The 19,951-nt window shown below is 51.3% G+C and overlaps 1 protein-coding gene, 7 non-coding genes and 2 pseudogenes across 8 annotated transcripts; 1 reads left to right on the top strand and 9 right to left on the bottom strand.

Moving 5' to 3' along the window:
- Positions 1 to 577: 577 nt before the first annotated feature.
- Positions 578 to 684, bottom strand: LOC113744270 (U6 spliceosomal RNA). The gene has a single exon (XR_003461408.1). It is a non-coding gene; the product is annotated as a U6 spliceosomal RNA (small nuclear RNA).
- Positions 685 to 1,975: 1,291 nt separating this feature from the next.
- LOC113744269 (U6 spliceosomal RNA) lies at positions 1,976 to 2,082 on the bottom strand. Its single transcript, XR_003461407.1, has one exon. It is a non-coding gene; the product is annotated as a U6 spliceosomal RNA (small nuclear RNA).
- Positions 2,083 to 3,388: 1,306 nt separating this feature from the next.
- Positions 3,389 to 3,495, bottom strand: LOC113744268 (U6 spliceosomal RNA). The gene has a single exon (XR_003461406.1). It is a non-coding gene; the product is annotated as a U6 spliceosomal RNA (small nuclear RNA).
- Positions 3,496 to 5,307: 1,812 nt separating this feature from the next.
- Positions 5,308 to 5,414, bottom strand: LOC113744267 (U6 spliceosomal RNA). The gene has a single exon (XR_003461405.1). It is a non-coding gene; the product is annotated as a U6 spliceosomal RNA (small nuclear RNA).
- Positions 5,415 to 7,723: 2,309 nt separating this feature from the next.
- Positions 7,724 to 7,823, bottom strand: LOC113744276 (uncharacterized; annotated as a pseudogene).
- A 1,283-nt stretch (positions 7,824 to 9,106) lies between these two features.
- LOC113744265 (U6 spliceosomal RNA) lies at positions 9,107 to 9,212 on the bottom strand. The gene has a single exon (XR_003461403.1). It is a non-coding gene; the product is annotated as a U6 spliceosomal RNA (small nuclear RNA).
- Positions 9,213 to 9,985: 773 nt separating this feature from the next.
- Positions 9,986 to 10,092, bottom strand: LOC113744266 (U6 spliceosomal RNA). Its single transcript, XR_003461404.1, has one exon. It is a non-coding gene; the product is annotated as a U6 spliceosomal RNA (small nuclear RNA).
- Positions 10,093 to 11,893: 1,801 nt separating this feature from the next.
- Positions 11,894 to 11,993, bottom strand: LOC113744275 (uncharacterized; annotated as a pseudogene).
- A 1,818-nt stretch (positions 11,994 to 13,811) lies between these two features.
- On the bottom strand, positions 13,812 to 13,912 carry LOC113744277 (U6 spliceosomal RNA). Its single transcript, XR_003461412.1, has one exon. It is a non-coding gene; the product is annotated as a U6 spliceosomal RNA (small nuclear RNA).
- A 1,393-nt stretch (positions 13,913 to 15,305) lies between these two features.
- On the top strand, positions 15,306 to 16,401 carry LOC113744217 (uncharacterized). Its single transcript, XM_027272998.1, has 4 exons — positions 15,306 to 15,771; positions 15,854 to 16,044; positions 16,124 to 16,275; positions 16,391 to 16,401. The coding sequence occupies exons 1-4, from the start codon at positions 15,427 to 15,429 to the stop codon at positions 16,399 to 16,401; spliced, it is 699 nt and encodes a 232-aa protein (XP_027128799.1). The 5' UTR covers positions 15,306 to 15,426.
- The last annotated feature ends 3,550 nt before the right edge of the window (positions 16,402 to 19,951 follow it).

Raw genomic sequence — 19,951 nt, 5'->3', positions numbered from 1 at the left:
TCATTACGGCAGCTGCCTCCACCTACAGCTGCCAATTCCCTGCTGTACTGACGTACAGTAAGAGAAGATGATTTAATCTAACTAATTTTCATGAATCAATTAAAGCTGATTTGACATGTTCAGACTCTAACGTTGTGACGTGTTTATGCAGGCTGTCCTGTGACCTGAGGGTGGTTGTGCAGCTGAGTCACGCACTCTGGGGAACAGTGCTAACCCGTGCGTACAACACCTGGGGCGGGAGCAACACACTGATGCTGGATGCGCGAGTCGATCGGGTACCTCGGCGTTGCGAGCAGTTCCTGGCCTTGGGGGGGGGGGGGGGCGGGGGGGGGGGTGTGCCCCCGTTCCATCCCTCTGGCTTGCTGAAGTGTATGGTACGACATCCTGACGTGGCTATGAGGCGCAAGCCAGGATCACGTTCCACCTAGTCTTGCTGCGGAAGCCCAGCGTTCGACCCCACCTGTGTCCTCTTTCCGACAACGTTCATTCCCCCTTTCTCTCTCTGTGCTTTAACTGCTTTATACAGGACCAGATCCCCTCGGTTCTCCAGAAGGGCTCACGGCAATGTGGAAAAGTCAAAATGTGGATACGCTTCACGATTGTGCGTGTCATCCTTTTGCAGGGGCCATGCTAATCTTCTCTGTATCGAATCCAATTTATTAGATGTGCTGCCTGAGCAAGCACAACCAAACGCCGTCACTGCCTACCTTATAACCCCCTGCTGCCAGGGTGACTGCCATCAACGTGGTGCGGCTAGCGGCGCCATTCCATAGCAGGCACTACCAGCGGCATCCTCAAGCAAACAAGTGAGGGGGGATGGTGGAAAAAAGCTCACCCCTGGCTCTTGTTGATATCAACACTTTGCATTTGCTGCCCGACACTTCTGTCGGCACGTTGCCAAATTAAACCAAAAGGCTAAGGCCAAAATGCCTCAGTGCTGAAGTAGGGGGCGGACCCAATTCTCCTTACGGGCTGGATGCTGAACCTCAGGGCCCAAACCTAATCACCCCCTCCTATGACACATCCCAGGACAAACTGGGAACCTCTCAAGCAAATTCTGAGCGCCTCTGTTTGGAATCAGCAGTTTTTCTCAATAGCTAAAACATACACTGAACAAAGTTCTCAGCTGCATGAACTCATTTAGCTAATTGTGCAGTCTGTTGTCAATACCTTCAACCATTTCACATGGCAAACACAATTTGCAGAGCTCACCTGGACCTTTCAGCAAAATTACTCCTCAACGTGTGCGGCTAGCGGGCGCATTCCATAGCAGGCACTACCCGCGGCGTCTCAAGCATAACAAGTGAGGGGGGTGGTGGGAAAAAGCTCACCCCTGGCTCTTGTTGATATCGACACTTTGCATTTGCTGCTATTTGCTGCCCGACACTTCTGTCGGCACGTTTGCCAAATTAAACCAAAAGGCTAAGGCCAAAAATGCCTCAGTGCTGAAGTAGGGGGCGGAGCCCAATTCTCCTTACGGGCTGGATGCTGAACCTCAGGGCCCAAACCCTAATCACCCCCTCCTATGACACCCCAGGACAAACTGGGAAACTCCTCAAGCAAATTCTGAGCGCCTCTGTTGGAATCAGCAGTTTTTCTCAATAGCTAAAACACTACACTGAACAAAGTTCTCAGCTGCATGAACTCATTTAGCTAATTGTGCAGTCTGTTGTCAATACCTTCAACCATTTCACATGGCAAAACACAATTTGCAGAGCTCACCTGGACCTTTCAGCAAAAATCTAAACACATTCTGCACTCTAAGCATGTTCTGCACCAGCGTATAGCTCAGCTGGGAGAGCAGTCGCCCCACGTGCGAAGGCTCAGTCCTTGCTGCGGAAGCCCAGCGTTCGAACCCCACCTGTGTCTCTTTCCCACACGTCATCCCCTTCTCTCTCTCTGTGCTTTAACTGCTTTACAGGACACAGATCCCCCTCGGTTCCTCCAGAAGGGCTCACGGCAATGTGGAAAAGTCAAAATGTGGATACGCTTCACGATTGTGCGTGTCATCCTTTTGCAGGGGCCATGCTAATCTTCTCTGTATCGAATCCAATTTATTAGATGTGCTGCCTGAGCAAGCACAACCAAACGCCGTCACTGCCTACCTTATAACCCCCTGCTGCCAGGGTGACTGCCATCAACGTGGTGCGGCTAGCGGGCGCCATTCCATAGCAGGCACTACCAGCGGCGTCCTCAAGCATAACAAGTGAGGGGGGTGGTGGAAAAAAGCTCACCCCTGGCTCTTGTTGATATCGACACTTTGCATTTGCTGCTATTTGCTGCCCGACACTTGTCGGCACGTTTGCCAAATTAAACCAAAAGGCTAAGGCCAAAAATGCCTCAGTGCTGAAGTAGGGGGCGGAGCCCAATTCTCCTTACGGGCTGGATGCTAACCTAGGGCCAAACCCTAATCACCCCCTCCTATGACACATCCCAGGACAAACTGGGAACCTCTCAAGCAAATTCTGAGCGCCTCTGTTTGGAATCAGCAGTTTTTCTCAATAGCTAAAACACTACACTGAACAAAGTTCTCAGCTGCATGAACTCATTTAGCTAATTGTGCAGTCTGTTGTCAATACCTTCAACCATTTCACATGGCAAAACACAATTTGCAGAGCTCACCTGGACCTTTCAGCAAAAATCTACTGCCATCAACGTGGTGCGGCTAGCGGGCGCCATTCCATAGCAGGCACTACCAGCGGCATCCTCAAGCATAACAAGTGAGGGGGGTGGTGGAAAAAAGCTCACCCCTGGCTCTTGTTGATATCGACACTTTGCATTTGCTGCTATTTGCTGCCCGACACTTCTGTCGGCACGTTTGCCAAATTAAACCAAAGGCTAAGGCCAAAAATGCCTCAGTGCTGAAGTAGGGGCGGAGCCCAATTCTCCTTACGGGCTGGATGCTGAACCTCAGGGCCCAAACCCTAATCACCCCCTCCTATGACACATCCCAGGACAAACTGGGAACCTCTCAAGCAAATTCTGAGCGCCTCTGTTTGGAATCAGCAGTTTTTCTCAATAGCTAAAACACTACCTGAACAAAGTTCTCAGCTGCATGAACTCATTTAGCTAATTGTGCAGTCTGTTGTCAATACCTTCAACCATTTCACATGGCAAACACAATTTGCAGAGCTCACCTGGACCTTTCAGCAAAATCTAAACACATTCTGCACTCAGCATTTCTGCACCAGCGTATAGCTCAGCTGGGAGAGCAGTCGCCCCACGTGCGAAGGCTCAGTCCTTGCTGCGGAAGCCCAGCGTTCGAACCCCACCTGTGTCTCTTTCCGACACGTCATTCCCCCTTTCTCTCTCTGTGCTTTAACTGCTTATACAGGACACAGATCCCCCTCGGTTCCTCCAGAAGGGCTCACGGCAATGTGGAAAAGTCAAAATGTGGATACGCTTCACGATTGTGCGTGTCATCCTTTTGCAGGGGCCATGCTAATCTTCTCTGTATCGAATCCAATTTATTAGATGTGCTGCCTGAGCAAGCACAACCAAACGCCGTCACTGCCTACCTTATAACCCCCTGCTGCCAGGGTGACTGCCATCAACGTGGTGCGGCTAGCGGGCGCCATTCCATAGCAGGCACTACCAGCGGCATCCTCAAGCATAACAAGTGAGGGGGATGGTGGAAAAAAGCTCACCCCTGGCTCTTGTTGATATCAACACTTTGCATTTGCTGCCCGACACTTCTGTCGGCACGTTTGCCAAATTAAACCAAAAGGCTAAGGCCAAAAATGCCTCAGTGCTGAAGTAGGGGGCGGAGCCCAATTCTCCTTACGGGCTGGATGCTGAACCTCAGGGCCCAAACCCTAATCACCCCCTCCTATGACACATCCCAGGACAAACTGGGAACCTCTCAAGCAAATTCTGAGCGCCTCTGTTTGGAATCAGCAGTTTTTCTCAATAGCTAAAACACTACACTGAACAAAGTTCTCAGCTGCATGAACTCATTTAGCTAATTGTGCAGTCTGTTGTCAATACCTTCAACCATTTCACATGGCAAAACACAATTTGCAGAGCTCACCTGGACCTTTCAGCAAAAATCTACTGCCATCAACGTGGTGCGGCTAGCGGGCGCCATTCCATAGCAGGCACTACCAGCGGCATCCTAAGCATAACAAGTGAGGGGATGGTGGAAAAAAGCTCACCCCTGGCTCTTGTTATATCACACTTTGCATTTGCTGCCCGACACTTCTGTCGGCACGTTTGCCAAATTAAACCAAAAGGCTAAGGCCAAAAATGCCTCAGTGCTGAAGTAGGGGGCGGAGCCCAATTCTCCTTACGGGCTGGATGCTGAACCTCAGGGCCCAAACCCTAATCACCCCCTCCTATGACACATCCCAGGACAAACTGGGAACCTCTCAAGCAAATTCTGAGCGCCTCTGTTTGGAATCAGCAGTTTTCTCAATAGCTAAACACTACACTGAACAAAGTCTCAGCTGCATGAACTCATTTAGCTAATTGTGCAGTCTGTTGTCAATACCTTCAACCATTTCACATGGCAAAACACAATTTGCAGAGCTCACCTGGACCTTTCAGCAAAAAAATCTACTGCCATCAACGTGGTGCGGCTACGGGCGCCATTCCATAGCAGGCACTACCAGCGGCATCCTCAAGCATAACAAGTGAGGGGGGTGGTGGAAAAAAGCTCACCCCTGGCTCTTGTTGATATCGACACTTTGCATTTGCTGCTATTTGCTGCCCGACACTTCTGTCGGCACGTTTGCCAAATTAAACCAAAAGGCTAAGGCCAAAAATGCCTCAGTGCTGAAGTAGGGGGCGGAGCCCAATTCTCCTTACGGGCTGGATGCTGAACCTCAGGGCCCAAACCCTAATCACCCCCTCCTATGACACATCCCAGGACAAACTGGGAACCTCTCAAGCAAATTCTGAGCGCCTCTGTTTGGAATCAGCAGTTTTTCTCAATAGCTAAAACACTACACTGAACAAAGTTCTCAGCTGCATGAACTCATTTAGCTAATTGTGCAGTCTGTTGTCAATACCTTCAACCATTTCACATGGCAAAACACAATTTGCAGAGCTCACCTGGACCTTTCAGCAAAAATCTAAACACATTCTGCACTCTAAGCATGTTCTGCACCAGCGTATAGCTCAGCTGGGAGAGCAGTCGCCCCACGTGCGAAGGCTCAGTCCTTGCTGCGGAAGCCCAGCGTTCGAACCCCACCTGTGTCTCTTTCCCACACGTCATTCCCCCTTTCTCTCTCTGTGCTTTAACTGCTTATACAGGACACAGATCCCCCTCGGTTCCTCCAGAAGGGCTCACGGCAATGTGGAAAAGTCAAAATGTGGATACGCTTCACGATTGTGCGTGTCATCCTTTTGCAGGGGCCATGCTAATCTTCTCTGTATCGAATCCAATTTATTAGATGTGCTGCCTGAGCAAGCACAACCAAACGCCGTCACTGCCTACCTTATAACCCCCTGCTGCCAGGGTGACTGCCATCAACGTGGTGCGGCTAGCGGGCGCCATTCCATAGCAGGCACTACCAGCGGCATCCTCAAGCATAACAAGTGAGGGGGATGGTGGAAAAAAGCTCACCCCTGGCTCTTGTTGATATCAACACTTTGCATTTGCTGCCCGACCTTCTGTCGGCACGTTTGCCAAATTAAACCAAAAGGCTAAGGCCAAAAATGCCTCAGTGCTGAAGTAGGGGGCGGGCACCAATTCTCCTTACGGGCTGGATGCTGAACTCAGGGCCCAAACCCTAATCCCCCCCTCCTATGACACATCCCAGGACAAACTGGGAACCTCTCAAGCAAATTCTGAGCGCCTCTGTTTGGAATCAGCAGTTTTTCTCAATAGCTAAAACACTACACTGAACAAAGTTCTCAGCTGCATGAACTCATTTAGCTAATTGTGCAGTCTGTTGTCAATACCTTCAACCATTTCACATGGCAAAACAATTTGCAGAGCTCACCTGGACCTTTCAGCAAAAATCTACTGCCATCAACGTGGTGCGGCTAGCGGGCGCTATTCCATAGCAGGCACTACCAGCGGCGTCCTCAAGCATAACAAGTGAGGGGGGTGGTGGAAAAAAGCTCACCCCTGGCTCTTGTTGATATCGACACTTTGCATTTGCTGCTATTTGCTGCCCGACACTTCTGTCGGCACGTTTGCCAAATTAAACCAAAAGGCTAAGGCCAAAAATGCCTCAGTGCTGAAGTAGGGGGCGGAGCCCAATTCTCCTTACGGGCTGGATGCTGAACCTCAGGGCCCAAACCTAATCACCCCCTCCTATGACACATCCCAGGACAAACTGGGAACCTCTCAAGCAAATTCTGAGCGCCTCTGTTTGGAATCAGCAGTTTTTCTCAATAGCTAAAACACTACACTGAACAAAGTTCTCAGCTGCATGAACTCATTTAGCTAATTGTGCAGTCTGTTGTCAATACCTTCAACCATTTCACATGGCAAAACACAATTTGCAGAGCTCACCTGGACCTTTCAGCAAAAATCTACTGCCATCAACGTGGTGCGGCTAGCGGGCGCCATTCCATAGCAGGCACTACCAGCGGCATCCTCAAGCATAACAAGTGAGGGGATGGTGGAAAAAAGGCTCACCCCTGGCTCTTGTTGATTCAACGCTTTGCATTTGCTGCCCGACACTTCTGTCGGCACGTTTTGCCAATTAAACCAAAGGCTAAGGCCAAAAATTCCTCAGTGCTGAAGTAGGGGGCGGAGCCCAATTCTCCTTACGGGCTGGATGCTGAACCTCAGGGCCCAAACCCTAATCACCCCCTCCTATGCACATCCAGGACAAACTGGGAACCTCTCAAGCAATTTTAGCGCCTCTGTTTGGATCAGCAGTTTTTCTCCAATAGCTAAAACACTACACTGAACAAAGTTCTGCTGCATGAACTCATTTAGCTAATTGTGCAGTCTGTTTCAATACCTTCAACCATTTCACATGGCAAAACACAATTGCAGAGCTCACCTGGACCTTTCAGCAAAAATCTACTGCCATCAAGTGGTGCGGCTAGGGGCGCCATTCCATAGCAGGCACTACCAGCGGCATCCTCAAGCATAACAAGTGAGGGGGTGGTGGAAAAAAGCTCACCCCTGGCTCTGTTGATATCGACACTTTGCATTTGCTGCTATTTGCTGCCCGACACTTCTGTCGGCACGTTTGCCAAATTAAACCAAAAGGCTAAGGCCAAAAATGCCTCAGTGCTGAAGTAGGGGCGGAGCCCAATTCTCCTTACGGGCTGGATGCTGAACCTCAGGGCCCAAACCTCAATCACCCCCTCCTATGACACATCCCAGGACAAACTGGGAACCTCTCAAGCAAATTCTGAGCGCCTCTGTTTGGAATCAGCAGTTTTTCTCAATAGCTAAAACACTACACTGAACAAAGTTCTCAGCTGCATGAACTCATTAGCTAATTGTGCAGTCTGTTTCAATACCTTCAACATTTCACATGGCAAAACAAATTTGCAGAGCTCACCTGGACCTTTCAGCAAAATCTAAACACATTCTGCACTCTAAGCATGTTCTGCACCAGCGTATAGCTCAGCTGGGAGAGCAGTCGCCCCACGTGCGAAGGCTCAGTCCTTGCTGCGGAAGCCCAGCGTTCGAACCCCACCTGTGCTCTTTTCCACACGTCATTCCCCCTTTCTCTCTCTGTGCTTTAACTGCTTATACAGGACACAGATCCCCCTCGGTTCCTCCAGAAGGCTCACCGCAATGTGGAAAGTCAAAATGTGGATACGCTTCACGATGTGCGTGTCATCCTTTGCAGGGGCCATGCTATCTTCTCTGTATCGAATCCAATTTTTAGATGTCTGCCTGAGCAAGCACACCAAACCGTCCCTGCCTACCTATAACCCCTGCTGCCAGGGTGACTGCCATCAACGTGGTGCGGCTAGCGGGCGCCATTCCATAGCAGGCACTACCAGCGGCATCCTCAAGCATAACAAGTGAGGGGGATGGTGGGAAAAAGCTCACCCCTGCTCTTGTTGATATCAACACTTTGCATTTGCTGCCCGAACTTCTGTCGGCACGTTTGCAAATTAAACCAAAAGGCTAAGGCAAAAATGCCTCGTGCTGAAGTAGGGGCGGAGCCCAATTCTCCTTACGGGCTGGATGCTGAACCTCAGGGCCCAAACCCTAATCACCCCCTCCTATGACACATCCCAGGACAAACTGGGAACCTCTCAAGCAAATTCTGAGCGCCTCTGTTTGGAATCAGCGTTTTTCTCATAGCTAAAACACTACACTGAACAAAGTTCTCAGCTGCATGAACTCATTTAGCTAATTGTGCAGTCTGTTGTCAATACCTTCAACCATTTCACATGGCAAAATACAATTTGCAGAGCTCACCTGGACCTTTCAGCAAAAATCTACTGCCATCAACGTGGTGCGGCTAGCGGGCGCTATTCCATAGCAGGCACTACCAGCGGCTCCTCAAGCCTAACAAGTGAGGGGGGTGGTGGAAAAAAGCTCACCCCTGGCTCTTGTTGATATCACACTTGCATTTGTGCTATTTGCTGCCCGACACTTCTGCGGCACGTTGCCAAATTAAACCAAAAGGCTAAGGCCAAAAATGCCTCAGTGCTGAAGTGGGGGCGGCCCAATTCTCCTTACGGGCTGGATGCTGAACCTCAGGGCCCAAACCCTAATCACCCCCTCCTATGACACATCCCAGGACAAACTGGGAACCTCTCAAGCAAATTCTGAGCGCCTCTGTTTGGAATCAGCAGTTTTTCTCAATAGCTAAAACACTACACTGAACAAAGTTCTCAGCTGCATGAACTCTTTAGCTAATTGTGCCGTCTGTGTCAATACCTTCAACCATTTCACATGGCAAAACACAATTTGCAGAGCTCACCTGGACCTTTCAGCAAAAATCTAAACACATTCTGCACTCTAAGCATGTTCTGCACCCGTATAGCTCAGCTGGGAGAGCAGTCGCCCCACGTGCGAAGGCTCAGTCCTTGCTGCGGAAGCCCAGCGTTCGAACCCCACCTGTGTCTCTTTCCCAACGTCATTCCCCTTTCTCTCTCTGTGCTTTAACTGCTTATACAGGACACAGATCCCCCTCGGTTCCTCCAGAAGGGCTCACGGCAATGTGGAAAAGTCAAAATGTGGATACGCTTCACGATTGTGCGTGTCATCCTTTTGCAGGGGCCATGCTAATCTTCTCTGTATCGAATCCAATTTATTAGATGTGCTGCCTGAGCAGCACAAACCAAAGCCGTCACTGCCTACCTTATAACCCCCTGCTGCCAGGGTGACTGCCATCAACGTGGTGCGGCTAGCGGGCGCCATTCCATAGCAGGCACTACCAGCGGCGTCCTCAAGCACTAACAAGTGAGGGGGGTGGTGGAAAAAAGCTCACCCCTGGCTCTTGTTGATATCGACACTTTGCATTGTGCTATTTGCTGCCGACACTTCTGTCGGCACGTTTGCCAAATTAAACAAAAGGCTAAGGCCAAAAATGCCTCAGTGCTGAAGTAGGGGGCGGAGCCCAATTCTCCTTACGGGCTGGATGCTGAACCTCAGGGCCCAAACCCTAATCACCCCCTCCTATGACACATCCCAGGACAAACTGGGAACCTCTCAAGCAAATTCTGAGCGCCTCTGTTTGGAATCAGCAGTTTTTCTCAATAGCTAAAACACTACACTGAACAAAGTTCTCAGCTGGCGTTCTCAGTCTGTTGTCAATACCTTCAACCATTTCACATGGCAAAACACAATTGCAGAGCTCACCTGGACCTTTCAGCAAAAATCTAAAAACACTTCCACTCTAAGCATGTTCTGCACCAGCGTATAGCTCAGCTGGGAGAGCAGTCGCCCCACGTGCGAAGGCTAGTCCTTGCTGCGGAGAGCCCAGCGTTCGAACCCCACCTGTGTCTCTTCCCACACGTCATTCCCCTTTCTCTCTCTGTGCTTTAACTGCTTATACAGGACACGATCCCCCTCGGTTCTTCCGAGGGCTCACGGCAATGTGGAAAAGTCAAAATGTGGATACGCTTCACGATTGTGCGTGTCATCCTTTTGCAGGGGCCATGCTAATCTTCTCTGTATCGAATCCAATTTATTAGATGTGCTGCCTGAGCAAGCACAACCAAACGCCGTCACTGCCTACCTTATAACCCCCTGTGCCAGGGTGACTGCCCTCAACGTGGTGCGGCTAGCGGGCGCCATTCCATAGCAGGCACTACCAGGGCGTCCTCAAGCATAACAAGTGAGGGGGATGGTGGAAAAAGCTCACCCCTGGCTCTTGTTGATATCAACACTTTGCCATTTGCTGCCCGACACTTCTGTCGGCACGTTTGCCAAATTAAACCAAAAGGCTAAGGCCAAAAATGCCTCAGTGCTGAAGTAGGGGGCGGAGCCCAATTCTCCTTACGGGCTGGATGCTGAACCTCAGGGCCCAAACCCTAATCACCCCCTCCTATGACACATCCCAGGACAAACTGGGAACCTCTCAAGCAAATTCTGAGCGCCTCTGTTTGGAATCAGCAGTTTTTCTCAATAGCTAAAACACTACACTGAACAAAGTTCTCAGCTGCATGAACTCATTTAGCTAATTGTGCAGTCTGTTGTCAATACCTCAACCATTTCATGGCAAAAACAATTGCAGAGCTCACCTGGACCTTTCAGCAAAATCTACTGCCATCAACGTGGTGCGGCTAGCGGCGCCATTCCATGCAGGCACTACCGCGCTCCTCAAGCATAACAAGTGAGGGGGGTGGTGGGAAAAAAGCTCACCCTGGCTCTTGTTGATATCGACACTTTGCATTGCTGTATTGCTGGCCCGACACTTCTGTCGGCACGTTTGCCAAATTAAACCAAAAGGCTAGGCCCAAAAATGCCTCAGTGCGAAGTAGGGGGCGGCGCCCATTTCCTTACGGGCTGGATGCTAACCTCAGGGCCCAAACCCCTAATCACCCCCTCCTATGACACATCCCAGGACAAACTGGGAACCTCTCAAGCAAATTCTGAGCGCCTCTGTTTGGAATCAGCGTTTTTCTCAAATAGCTAAAACACTACACTGAACAAATTTCTCAGCTGCATAATCATTTAGCTAATTGTGCGTCTGTTGTCAATACCTTCAACCATTTCACATGGCAAAACACCACTTTGCAGAGCTCACCTGGGACTTTCAGCAAAAATCTACTGCCATCAACGTGGTGCGCTAGCGGGCGCCATTCCATAGCAGGCACTACCAGCGGCTCCTCAAGCATAACAAGTGAGGGGGTGGTGGAAAAAGCTCACCCCTGGCTCTTGTTGATATCGACACTTTGCATTTGCTGCTATTTGCTGCCCGACATTCTGTCGGCACGTTTGCCAAATTAAACCAAAAGGCTAAGGCCAAAAAATGCCTCAGTGCTGAAGTAGGGGGCGGAGCCCAATTCTCCTTACGGGCTGGATGCTGAACCTCAGGGCCCAAACCCTAATCACCCCTCCTATGACACATCCCAGGACAAACTGGGAACCTCTCAAGCAAATTCTGAGCGCCTCTGTTGGAATCAGACGTTTTTCTCAATAGCTAAAACACTACATGAACAAAGTTCTCAGCTGCATGAACTCATTTAGTAATTGTGCAGTCTGTTGTCAATACCTTCAACCATTTCACATGGCAAAAACACAATTTGCAGAGCTCACCTGGACCTTTCAGCAAAAAATCCTAACACATTCTGCACTCTAAGCATGTTCTGCACCAGCGTATAGCTCAGCTGGGGAGCAGTCGCCCCACGTGCGAAGGCTCAGTCCTTGCTGCGGAAGCCCAGCGTTCGAACCCCACCTGGTCTCTTTCCGACACGTCATTCCCCCTTTCTCTTCTCTGTGCTTTAACTGCTTATACAGGACACAGTATCCCCTCGGTTCCTCCAGAAGGGCTCACGGCAATGTGGAAAAGTCCAAATGTGGATACGCTTCACGATTGTGCGTGTCATCCTTTTGCAGGGGCCATGCTATCTTCTCTGTATCGAATCATTTAGTTAGTGCTGCCTGAGCAAGCCCAACCACAACGCCGTCACTGCCTACTTATAACCCCCTGCTGCCAGGGTGACTGCCATCAACGTGGTGCGGCTAGGCGGGCGCCATTCCATAGCAGGCACTACCAGCGGATCCTCAAGCATAACAAGTGAGGGGGTGGTGGAAAAAAGCTCACCCCTGGCTCTTGTTGATATCAACATTTGCATTTGCATGCCCGACACTTCTGTCGGCACGTTTGCCAAATTAAACCAAAAGGCTAAGGACCAAAAATGCCTCAGTGCTGCTGAAGTAGGGGGGCGAGCCCAATTCTCCTTACGGCTGGATGCTGAACCTCAGGGCCCAAACCCTAATCACCCCCTCCTTGACACATCCCAGGACCAAACTGGGAACCTCTCAAGCAAATTCTGAGCGGCCTCTGTTTGGAATCAGCAGTTTTTCTCCATAGCTAACACACTACACTGAACAAAAGTTCTCAGCTGCATGAACTCATTAGCTAATTGTGCAGTCTGTGGTAATACCTTCAACCATTTCACATGGCAAAACACAATTTGCAGGCTCACCTGGACCTTCAGCAAAAATCTACTGCCATCAACGTGGTTCGGCTAGCGGGCGGCCATTCCATAGCAGGCCACTACCAGCGGCCTCCTCAAGCATAACAAGTGAGGGGGATGGTGGAAAAAAAGCTCACCCCTGGCTCTTGTTGATATCAACACTTTGCATTTGCTGCGCCGACACTTCTGTCGGCACGTTTGCCAAATTAAACCAAAGGCTAAGGCCAAAAATGCCTCAGTGCTGAGTAGGGGGCGGAGCCCAATTCTCCTTACGGGCTGGATGCTGAACCTCAGGGTCCCAAACCCTAATCACCCCCTCCTATGACACATCCCAGGACAAACTGGGAACCTCTCAAGCAAATTCTGAGCGCCTCTGTTTGGAATCAGCAGTTTTTCTCAATAGCTAAAACACTACACTGAACAAAGTTCTCAGCTGCATGAACTCATTTAGCTAATTGTGCAGTCTGTTGTCAATACCTTCAACCATTTCACATGGCAAAACACAATTTGCAGAGCTCACCTGGACCTTTCAGCAAAAATCTACTGCCATCAACGTGGTGCGGCTAGCGGGCGCCATTCCATAGCAGGCACTACCAGCGGCATCCTCAAGCATAACAAGTGAGGGGGGTGGTGGAAAAAAGCTCACCCCTGGCTCTTGTTGATATCGACACTTTGCATTTGCTGCTATTTGCTGCCCGACACTTCTGTCGGCACGTTTGCCAAATTAAACCAAAAGGCTAAGGCCAAAAATGCCTCAGTGCTGAAGTAGGGGGCGGAGCCCAATTCTCCTTACGGGCTGGTGCTGAACCTCAGGGCCCAAACCCTAATCACCCCCTCCTATGACACATCCCAGGACAAACTGGGAACCTCTCAAGCAAATTCTGAGCGCCTCTGTTTGGAATCAGCAGTTTTTCTCAATAGCTAAAACACTACACTGAACAAAGTTCTCCGCTGCATGAACTCATTTAGCTAATTGTGCAGTCTGTTGTCAATACCTTCAACCATTTCACATGGCAAAACACAATTTGCAGAGCTCACCTGGACCTTTCAGCAAAAATCTAAACACATTCTGCACTAGCATGTTCTGCACCAGCGTATAGCTCAGCTGGGAGAGCAGTCGCCCCACGTGCGAAGGCTCAGTCCTTGCTGCGGAACCCAGCGTTCGAACCCCACCTGTGTCTCTTTCCCACACGTCATTCCCCCTTTCTCTCTCTGTGCTTTAACTGCTTATACAGGACACAGATCCCCCTCGGTTCCTCCAGAAGGGCTCACGGCAATGTGGAAAAGTCAAAATGTGGATACGCTTCACGATTGTGCGTGTCATCCTTTTGCGGGGCCATGCAATCTTCTCTGTATCGAATCCAATTTTTAGATGGCTGCCTGAGCAAGCACAACCAAAGCCGTCACTGCCTACCTTATACCCCCTGCTGCCAGGGTGACTGCCATCAACGTGGTGCGGCTAGCGGGCGCCATTCCATAGCAGGCACTACCAGTGGCATCCTCAAGCATAACAAGTGAGGGGGATGGGAAAAAGCTCACCCCCTGGCTCTTGTTGATATCAACACTTTGCATTTGCTGCCCGACACTTCTGTCGGCACGTTTGCCAAATTAAACCAAAAGGCTAAGGCCAAAAATGCCTCAGTGCTGAAGTAGGGGGCGGAGCCCAATTCTCCTTACGGGCTGGATGCTGAACCTCCGGGCCCAAACCCTAATCACCCCCTCCTATGACACATCCCAGGACAAACTGGGAACCTCTCAGCAAATTCTGCGCCCTCTGTTTGGAATCAGCAGTTTTTCTCAATAGCTAAAACACTACACTGAACAAAGTTCTCAGCTGCATGAACTCATTTAGCTAATTGTGCAGTCTGTTGTCAATACCTTCAACCATTTCACATGGCAAAACAATTTGCAGAGCTCACCTGGACCTTTCAGCAAAAATCTACTGCCATCAACGTGGTGCGGCTAGCGGGCGCCATTCCATAGCAGGCACTACCAGCGGCATCCTCAAGCATAACAAGTGAGGGGGGTGGTGGAAAAAAGCTCACCCTGGCTCTTGTTGATATCGACACTTTGCATTTGCTGCCCGCCACACTTCTGTCGGCACGTTTGCCAAATTAAACCAAAAGGCTAAGGCCAAAATGCCTCAGTGCTGAAGTAGGGGGCGAGCCCAATTCTCCTTACGGGGGTGCTGAACCTCAGGCCCAAACCCTAATCACCCCCTCCTATGACACTCCCAGGACAAACTGGGAACCTCTCAAGCAAATTCTGAGCGCCTCTGTTTGGAATCAGCAGTTTTTCTCAATAGCTAAAACACTACACTGAACAAAGTTCTCATCGCTGCATCACTTTAGCTAATTGTGCAGTCTGTTGTCAATACCTTCAACCATTTCACATGGCAAAACAATTTGCAGAGCTCACCTGGACCTTTCCAGCAAAATCTACTGCCATCCAACGTGGTGCGGGCTAGCGGGCGCCATTCCATAGCAGGCACTACCAGCGGCTCCTCAAGCATACAAGTGAGGGGGTGGTGGAAAAAAGCTCACCCCTGGCTCTGTTGATCTCGACACTTTTGCATTTGCTGCTACTGCTGACACTTCTGTCGGCACGTTTGCCAATTAAACCAAAAGGCTAAGCCAAAAATGCCTCCTGGCTGAGTAGGGGGCGGAGCCCAATTCTCCTTACGGCTGGATGCTGAACCTCAGGCCCAACCCTAATCACCTCCCCGCCACTACTCGACACAGGTCCCTGTTACTTTATAGATTGAAAACACTACTATACTAAGGAACAAAAAGTGAGTAGAAATAAACAACCAACAGTCAGTGTGATGTCATTACTACATACATGTGATGTCTTCATGATCATAGCGTGTACTGTACTCTGCTCATGTTCGTTTTCTCTCTTTAGATGGAACATCCTACGTTTAGGAGAGCCCTTAACGGGACCCTCCTTTTAAAAGCCTCCCCTGCGGCTCTAGCTCTTGGCCCCCGGCAGCCTGCTGGGGGCCAAGCCAGGGCAAAGACGCCCGAGGAGGTGGATGCGGAGGCCTGGGCCCACGTCGCCTCCGAGGGTGGCGACACAAGCAACGCCACCCTCGTCCTGAGCCGGTGGAAGGTCCAGTTCGGGCGCTACCTGGGGAAGCCCTTCCACTGGCTCCTGGAGAACGACGTGGGCTACAGTGTGAATCTGGTCGCCTCCCACCAGAAGGAGCGAGAGAGGACGGGGTCTCAGTCCCCACTCATGGCCAACAAGGTGGAGTACTTGAGTCTGATTCATCCGCTTCAATCCAATTTCAGTGCTGAAAGATTTAACCTCTCTTTGTGTGATCTTACAGGACGCCTTCACCCGTTACTCCTCAGCGTACCCTGACTTTGCGGAGGCAGTCAGGTTCCACCGTGCGTTTGAGGAGTCGCGGGTGAGGTCCCTCCAGCCGGGTCAGGAGGGACAGGCGCTTGTTGGCTTTGGGGACTTCAAATTTGAGACCCTGCAGAGCCTGTACGAGTCTGAGGACTCCCAAAAGATCCGGTACGTTGTACTCAAATGTGGAGTGTGATTGAGCCGTATTGACAATAAGAGCCATACGACAAGTTGTTGTTCTACACAGATTTGTCAACTACCTCCGGAGGAAGGCGCCAGCTCCCGGCACGCAGATGGAGAACGCCGTTCGCTACATCAAGTCCAGAGACAGGCAGAGAGCTGCCGCTGCTTCCGCCACCAGCACCACCACCACAGCTGTTGCATCCGCCACCACCACCAGCAGCAGCAGCAGCAGCAGCAGCAGCAGCAGCAGCACAGCAGCAGCAGCAGCACAGCCTCTGCCAAGGCCGCAGTGAAACCCAAGACTGCACTGCAGTATGTGTTTTATTGTGAGGCGTGTTTTAGAGTTCTGATGGATGAGCAATGTGTCACACTCTGGATGTCGGTGTGTGTGTGTGTGTGGTTTATTCTTCTTACAGGTTTGCGGCCTTTGTCTCTGGACGGCGTTCTCTGTCTGGGGTGGAAATGCAGGCAAAGGTCAAGAAGTTGGTGACCCCTAAGCCTGCATTTCCAGGTCAGTCCAGCCTAAATGAAATAAGTAAATCCATCCACAGTTACATTGGTGGCTGACTGTGTACTTCCTGTGTTCCTTCTCTGTCACTGTGTAATTACAGCTTCCTCCAGACCAGCTCGTCCCTCCACCTCGTCATTGGAGCCTTCGGATGAAGAGCTGGTCAAAGCGGTAGTTGACATCGAGGAGTGTAAGTGTTAAACAGTAATGTAACATTAATGTAAAAGTGAACAGAGATTTTCAAACTCTTCGTTGACTCTTTTTTTTATTCTGCTTTATAAACGTTTCTGTAAACAGAAGGACAGAAAACACGACGGTAAGTTCAGTTCAGTGTTCTGCATCCATCACTAACATGCCGTCCCAACTAGTGCTCTGTAGAGTCGCCGCCGCCGCCGCTTTCACTGAAATTAAAAGTCTAATCTGTAGTTTCCTTTAGTTTGCCCTGCTCCTCACTGTCCTGTCTGTCTGTCTTTGTCTGCGTCTGTCTGTCTGTCTCTGCAGCTCATTGTACACCACGCGGTGAGGTCAAGCTGGGTTTTTGTTCTGTCTCATCATTTCCTGTTTTATTTCGATTATTGCCTGCCCTTCGTTTCAGGTCACTTGCCCTTCCTCATTTGTCACCGCCCTGATTGTTTCCACCGTTTCAGATCCGCCTGACCCTCATCTGTGCGCCGTCATTCAAAATGAACACAAACCTCTCTTTCTGTCGTGTTAATGAAATGTTTCGCCTCTGACGCCGCCGCCTCTGATGCCGCCATCGTGAGCCCACTGATGAGGAGTTGTTGGAGGCCACACACGGCAGGTGACCCTCCAGCACTCCTCATCAGGGTCCAGGGTCCGCCACCGCCGCAGCCTGCCATCCAGGAGGAGATGCCAGCGCCTGCCTTCCTCCCTCCTCCACCACCTGCTAGCAGTGCAGAGGTAACGTTACTTGGATCAGATGTCAGATGTCACTGCTGCTCTGCTCTGTCCTCTGATATTAAAGCGCTCTGTTGTTGTTTTTGTCTGCTCAGCTGCTGCCCGAGTCCTGGCGAGCAGCTCTCACTGCAGGGCAGCAGGAGTGGATCGGCCGGGTGCTGTTCACCAGGGACAGCAGTGGGAGGTCTCGCCTCACCAGTGAGCTCAACCTCTGGTGGTACCCCCCACAAGCCCGGCTGATCTACAATCAGCCTCCCGCATCCCCCGACCCCTTCTTTGCACGTCGGCTGTTCCTGTGGATGCCGCACAGGATCTGGCATCTGCAGCTGACGTGCCCCCAGCCTTTGTGCACAGGGTCCTTGACCAAGGCTGGGCTGTACAGGACCATCCGGAGGGTCCTGGACATCGACGGCTGGTATCTCATGGCCACTGAGTACCTGGAGTGCCGTCGATGTAAGAAGAAGGTCGGCGGGTGGTCACAGGCCATTAGGCAGCTGCCTCCCACCTACAGCTGCCAATTCCCTGCTGTACTGACGTACAAGTAAGAGAAGATGATTTAATCTAACTAATTTTCATGAATAAATAAAGCTGATTTGACATGTTCAGACTCTAACGTTGTGACCGTGTTATGCAGGCTGTCCTGTGACCTGAGGGTGGTTGTGCAGCTGAGGTCACGCACTCTGGGGAACATGCTAACCGGCTGTACAACACCCTGCGGGAGCAACACACTGATGCCTGGATGCGGGAGAGCGATCGGGTACCTCGGCGTTTGCGAGCAGTTCCTGGCCTTGGGGGGGGGGGGGTGGGGGGGTGGGGGGGGGGTGCCCCCCGTTCCATCACCCCTCTGGCTGCTGACAGTGTATGGGTACGACATCCTGACGTGGCTAGATGAGTCCAAGGCCAGGATCACGTCCACCTTCGGGTCCATCCTGAAGATGGACTCCACCAAGAAGGTGAGTAAAGTTTTTCTCTCTAAGCTGCTCTGGGTGTGTCGGCTCTGCACGCGGGCTAACGTTTGGAAACTTTGTCACCCGTCCAGGTGGCGAAGAAGCTCGCCTGGGTTACCAACGTTGGGAATGAGCACGGGCAGGTCCTCATCAGTGTCCTCACCTGCTCCGAGGGCACAGAGGGCCTGTCTCCCATGGCGGCCGGATTAATGAGGCGGTACCGACTCGCCGGGGTACCTCCCCCCCAGCTCATCTACGTGGACCGCGACTGCTGCAACAGAGACGGCGTGTCGAGGACAGCTGCCTTGTTCCATGTACGAAAGGGTAGAATCTTGACGATGTCTCAAAATGTATGTACGTATAGTATAAGTATGAACAAAGCGTGTTGTTTCTTTTCACCCGCAGGAGTGGGGGCAGCTCGTGGTCAGACTGGACATTTGGCACCTGATGCTGCGCTTCGCGTCAGGTGTCACCACCGAGAGCCACGAGCTGTACCCCTCTTTCATGAGGCAGCTGTCCCACCGCATCTTCGAGGTGGACTCGACAGATGCCCGCCGTCTCACGGAGGCTAAGCGGTCCGAGCTGGAGGGGAAGCACGGGATGGTCGGCCTGACCGACGCCGAGGTGGTCCGGAAGATCTCCAAGAAGGAGTGGAGGCTCCACTGCCGTCGTCGCACGCGTGGGGCCGAGGAGACAGCGCTCCTCATCCAGGAGCTTCTGGACACCTTCGGCGGTGAGGCAGGACGCGACAACCTGGGCATCCCGTTGCTTGACAATCTCCGCATCCAGGACATCTGGAGTACGCAGAGGTGCCACCTCAGCTGCATACAGGACCCACCGGGCGTGCAGCTCTACACCGAGACCGGCAGGCTGACAAAGGGCGGAGTCAGCTTGCCAGTTTACCGCTGCGCGAGGGGCTCCACATCTCTGGAGTCCTTCCACCTCCACCTCAACCGGTTCATCCCAGGTAGTTATTTTTTTTTTTTTTTTTATTCACACACACTCTTTGCAAACGTGAACTATTTTTTCTAAAACTTGCTTCCTTCCTCAGGGACAACTGCTTCTGGGAAGTACTTCCAAGCGTTCCTGGTCGATGGACTGGTGAGGTGGAACGAGGACCGCGCAGCGGCAGCTGCACCACCGGTTGCAGCTGAGGGACGAGTGGCACCTCTGCACTCCTACAGTGGCCACCTCAAGCACGTCCTTAACCAGAAGAGCCAACGGGTGCTTGGTCTTCAAATGGTTAAGGACTTCACCAAACCTGCCGAGTACACAGGACCGTGTGGTGAAAACACTTTGTTCCAACATCCAAACTGTGAGGAAAGTCTTTGCTTCATGTTTTTTTTTTTGTGTGTGTGTGTGTGTGTGTGACAGGGGAACTCATCGGGGTGGAGTTCCTCTACCGGCAGACAGGCAGAGTGCTTGAGGATGTCAGCTTGGACCCTGACACTCCGGACGAGGTTGCTGCCATCCAGGAGCTGGATGAGGCGGATGAGGGCATCGAGGAGGACGTTGAGGA

Source organism: Larimichthys crocea, chromosome XXI (genome assembly GCF_000972845.2).
Source record: "Larimichthys crocea isolate SSNF chromosome XXI, L_crocea_2.0, whole genome shotgun sequence".
In the NCBI taxonomy this organism is placed as follows: Eukaryota; Metazoa; Chordata; class Actinopteri; family Sciaenidae; genus Larimichthys; species Larimichthys crocea.
This window is presented reverse-complemented; position numbering and strand designations above follow the sequence as displayed.

Coding starts and splice junctions, on each gene's coding strand:
- LOC113744217 (XM_027272998.1), top strand. CDS start 15,427: ATGGAACATCCTACGTTTAGGAGAGCCCTTAACGGGACCCTCCTTTTA. Junction 15,772..15,853: donor CCCCACTCATGGCCAACAAG/GTGGAGTACTTG, acceptor GTGATCTTACAG/GACGCCTTCACCCGTTACTC. Junction 16,045..16,123: donor GAGGACTCCCAAAAGATCCG/GTACGTTGTACT, acceptor TGTTCTACACAG/ATTTGTCAACTACCTCCGGA.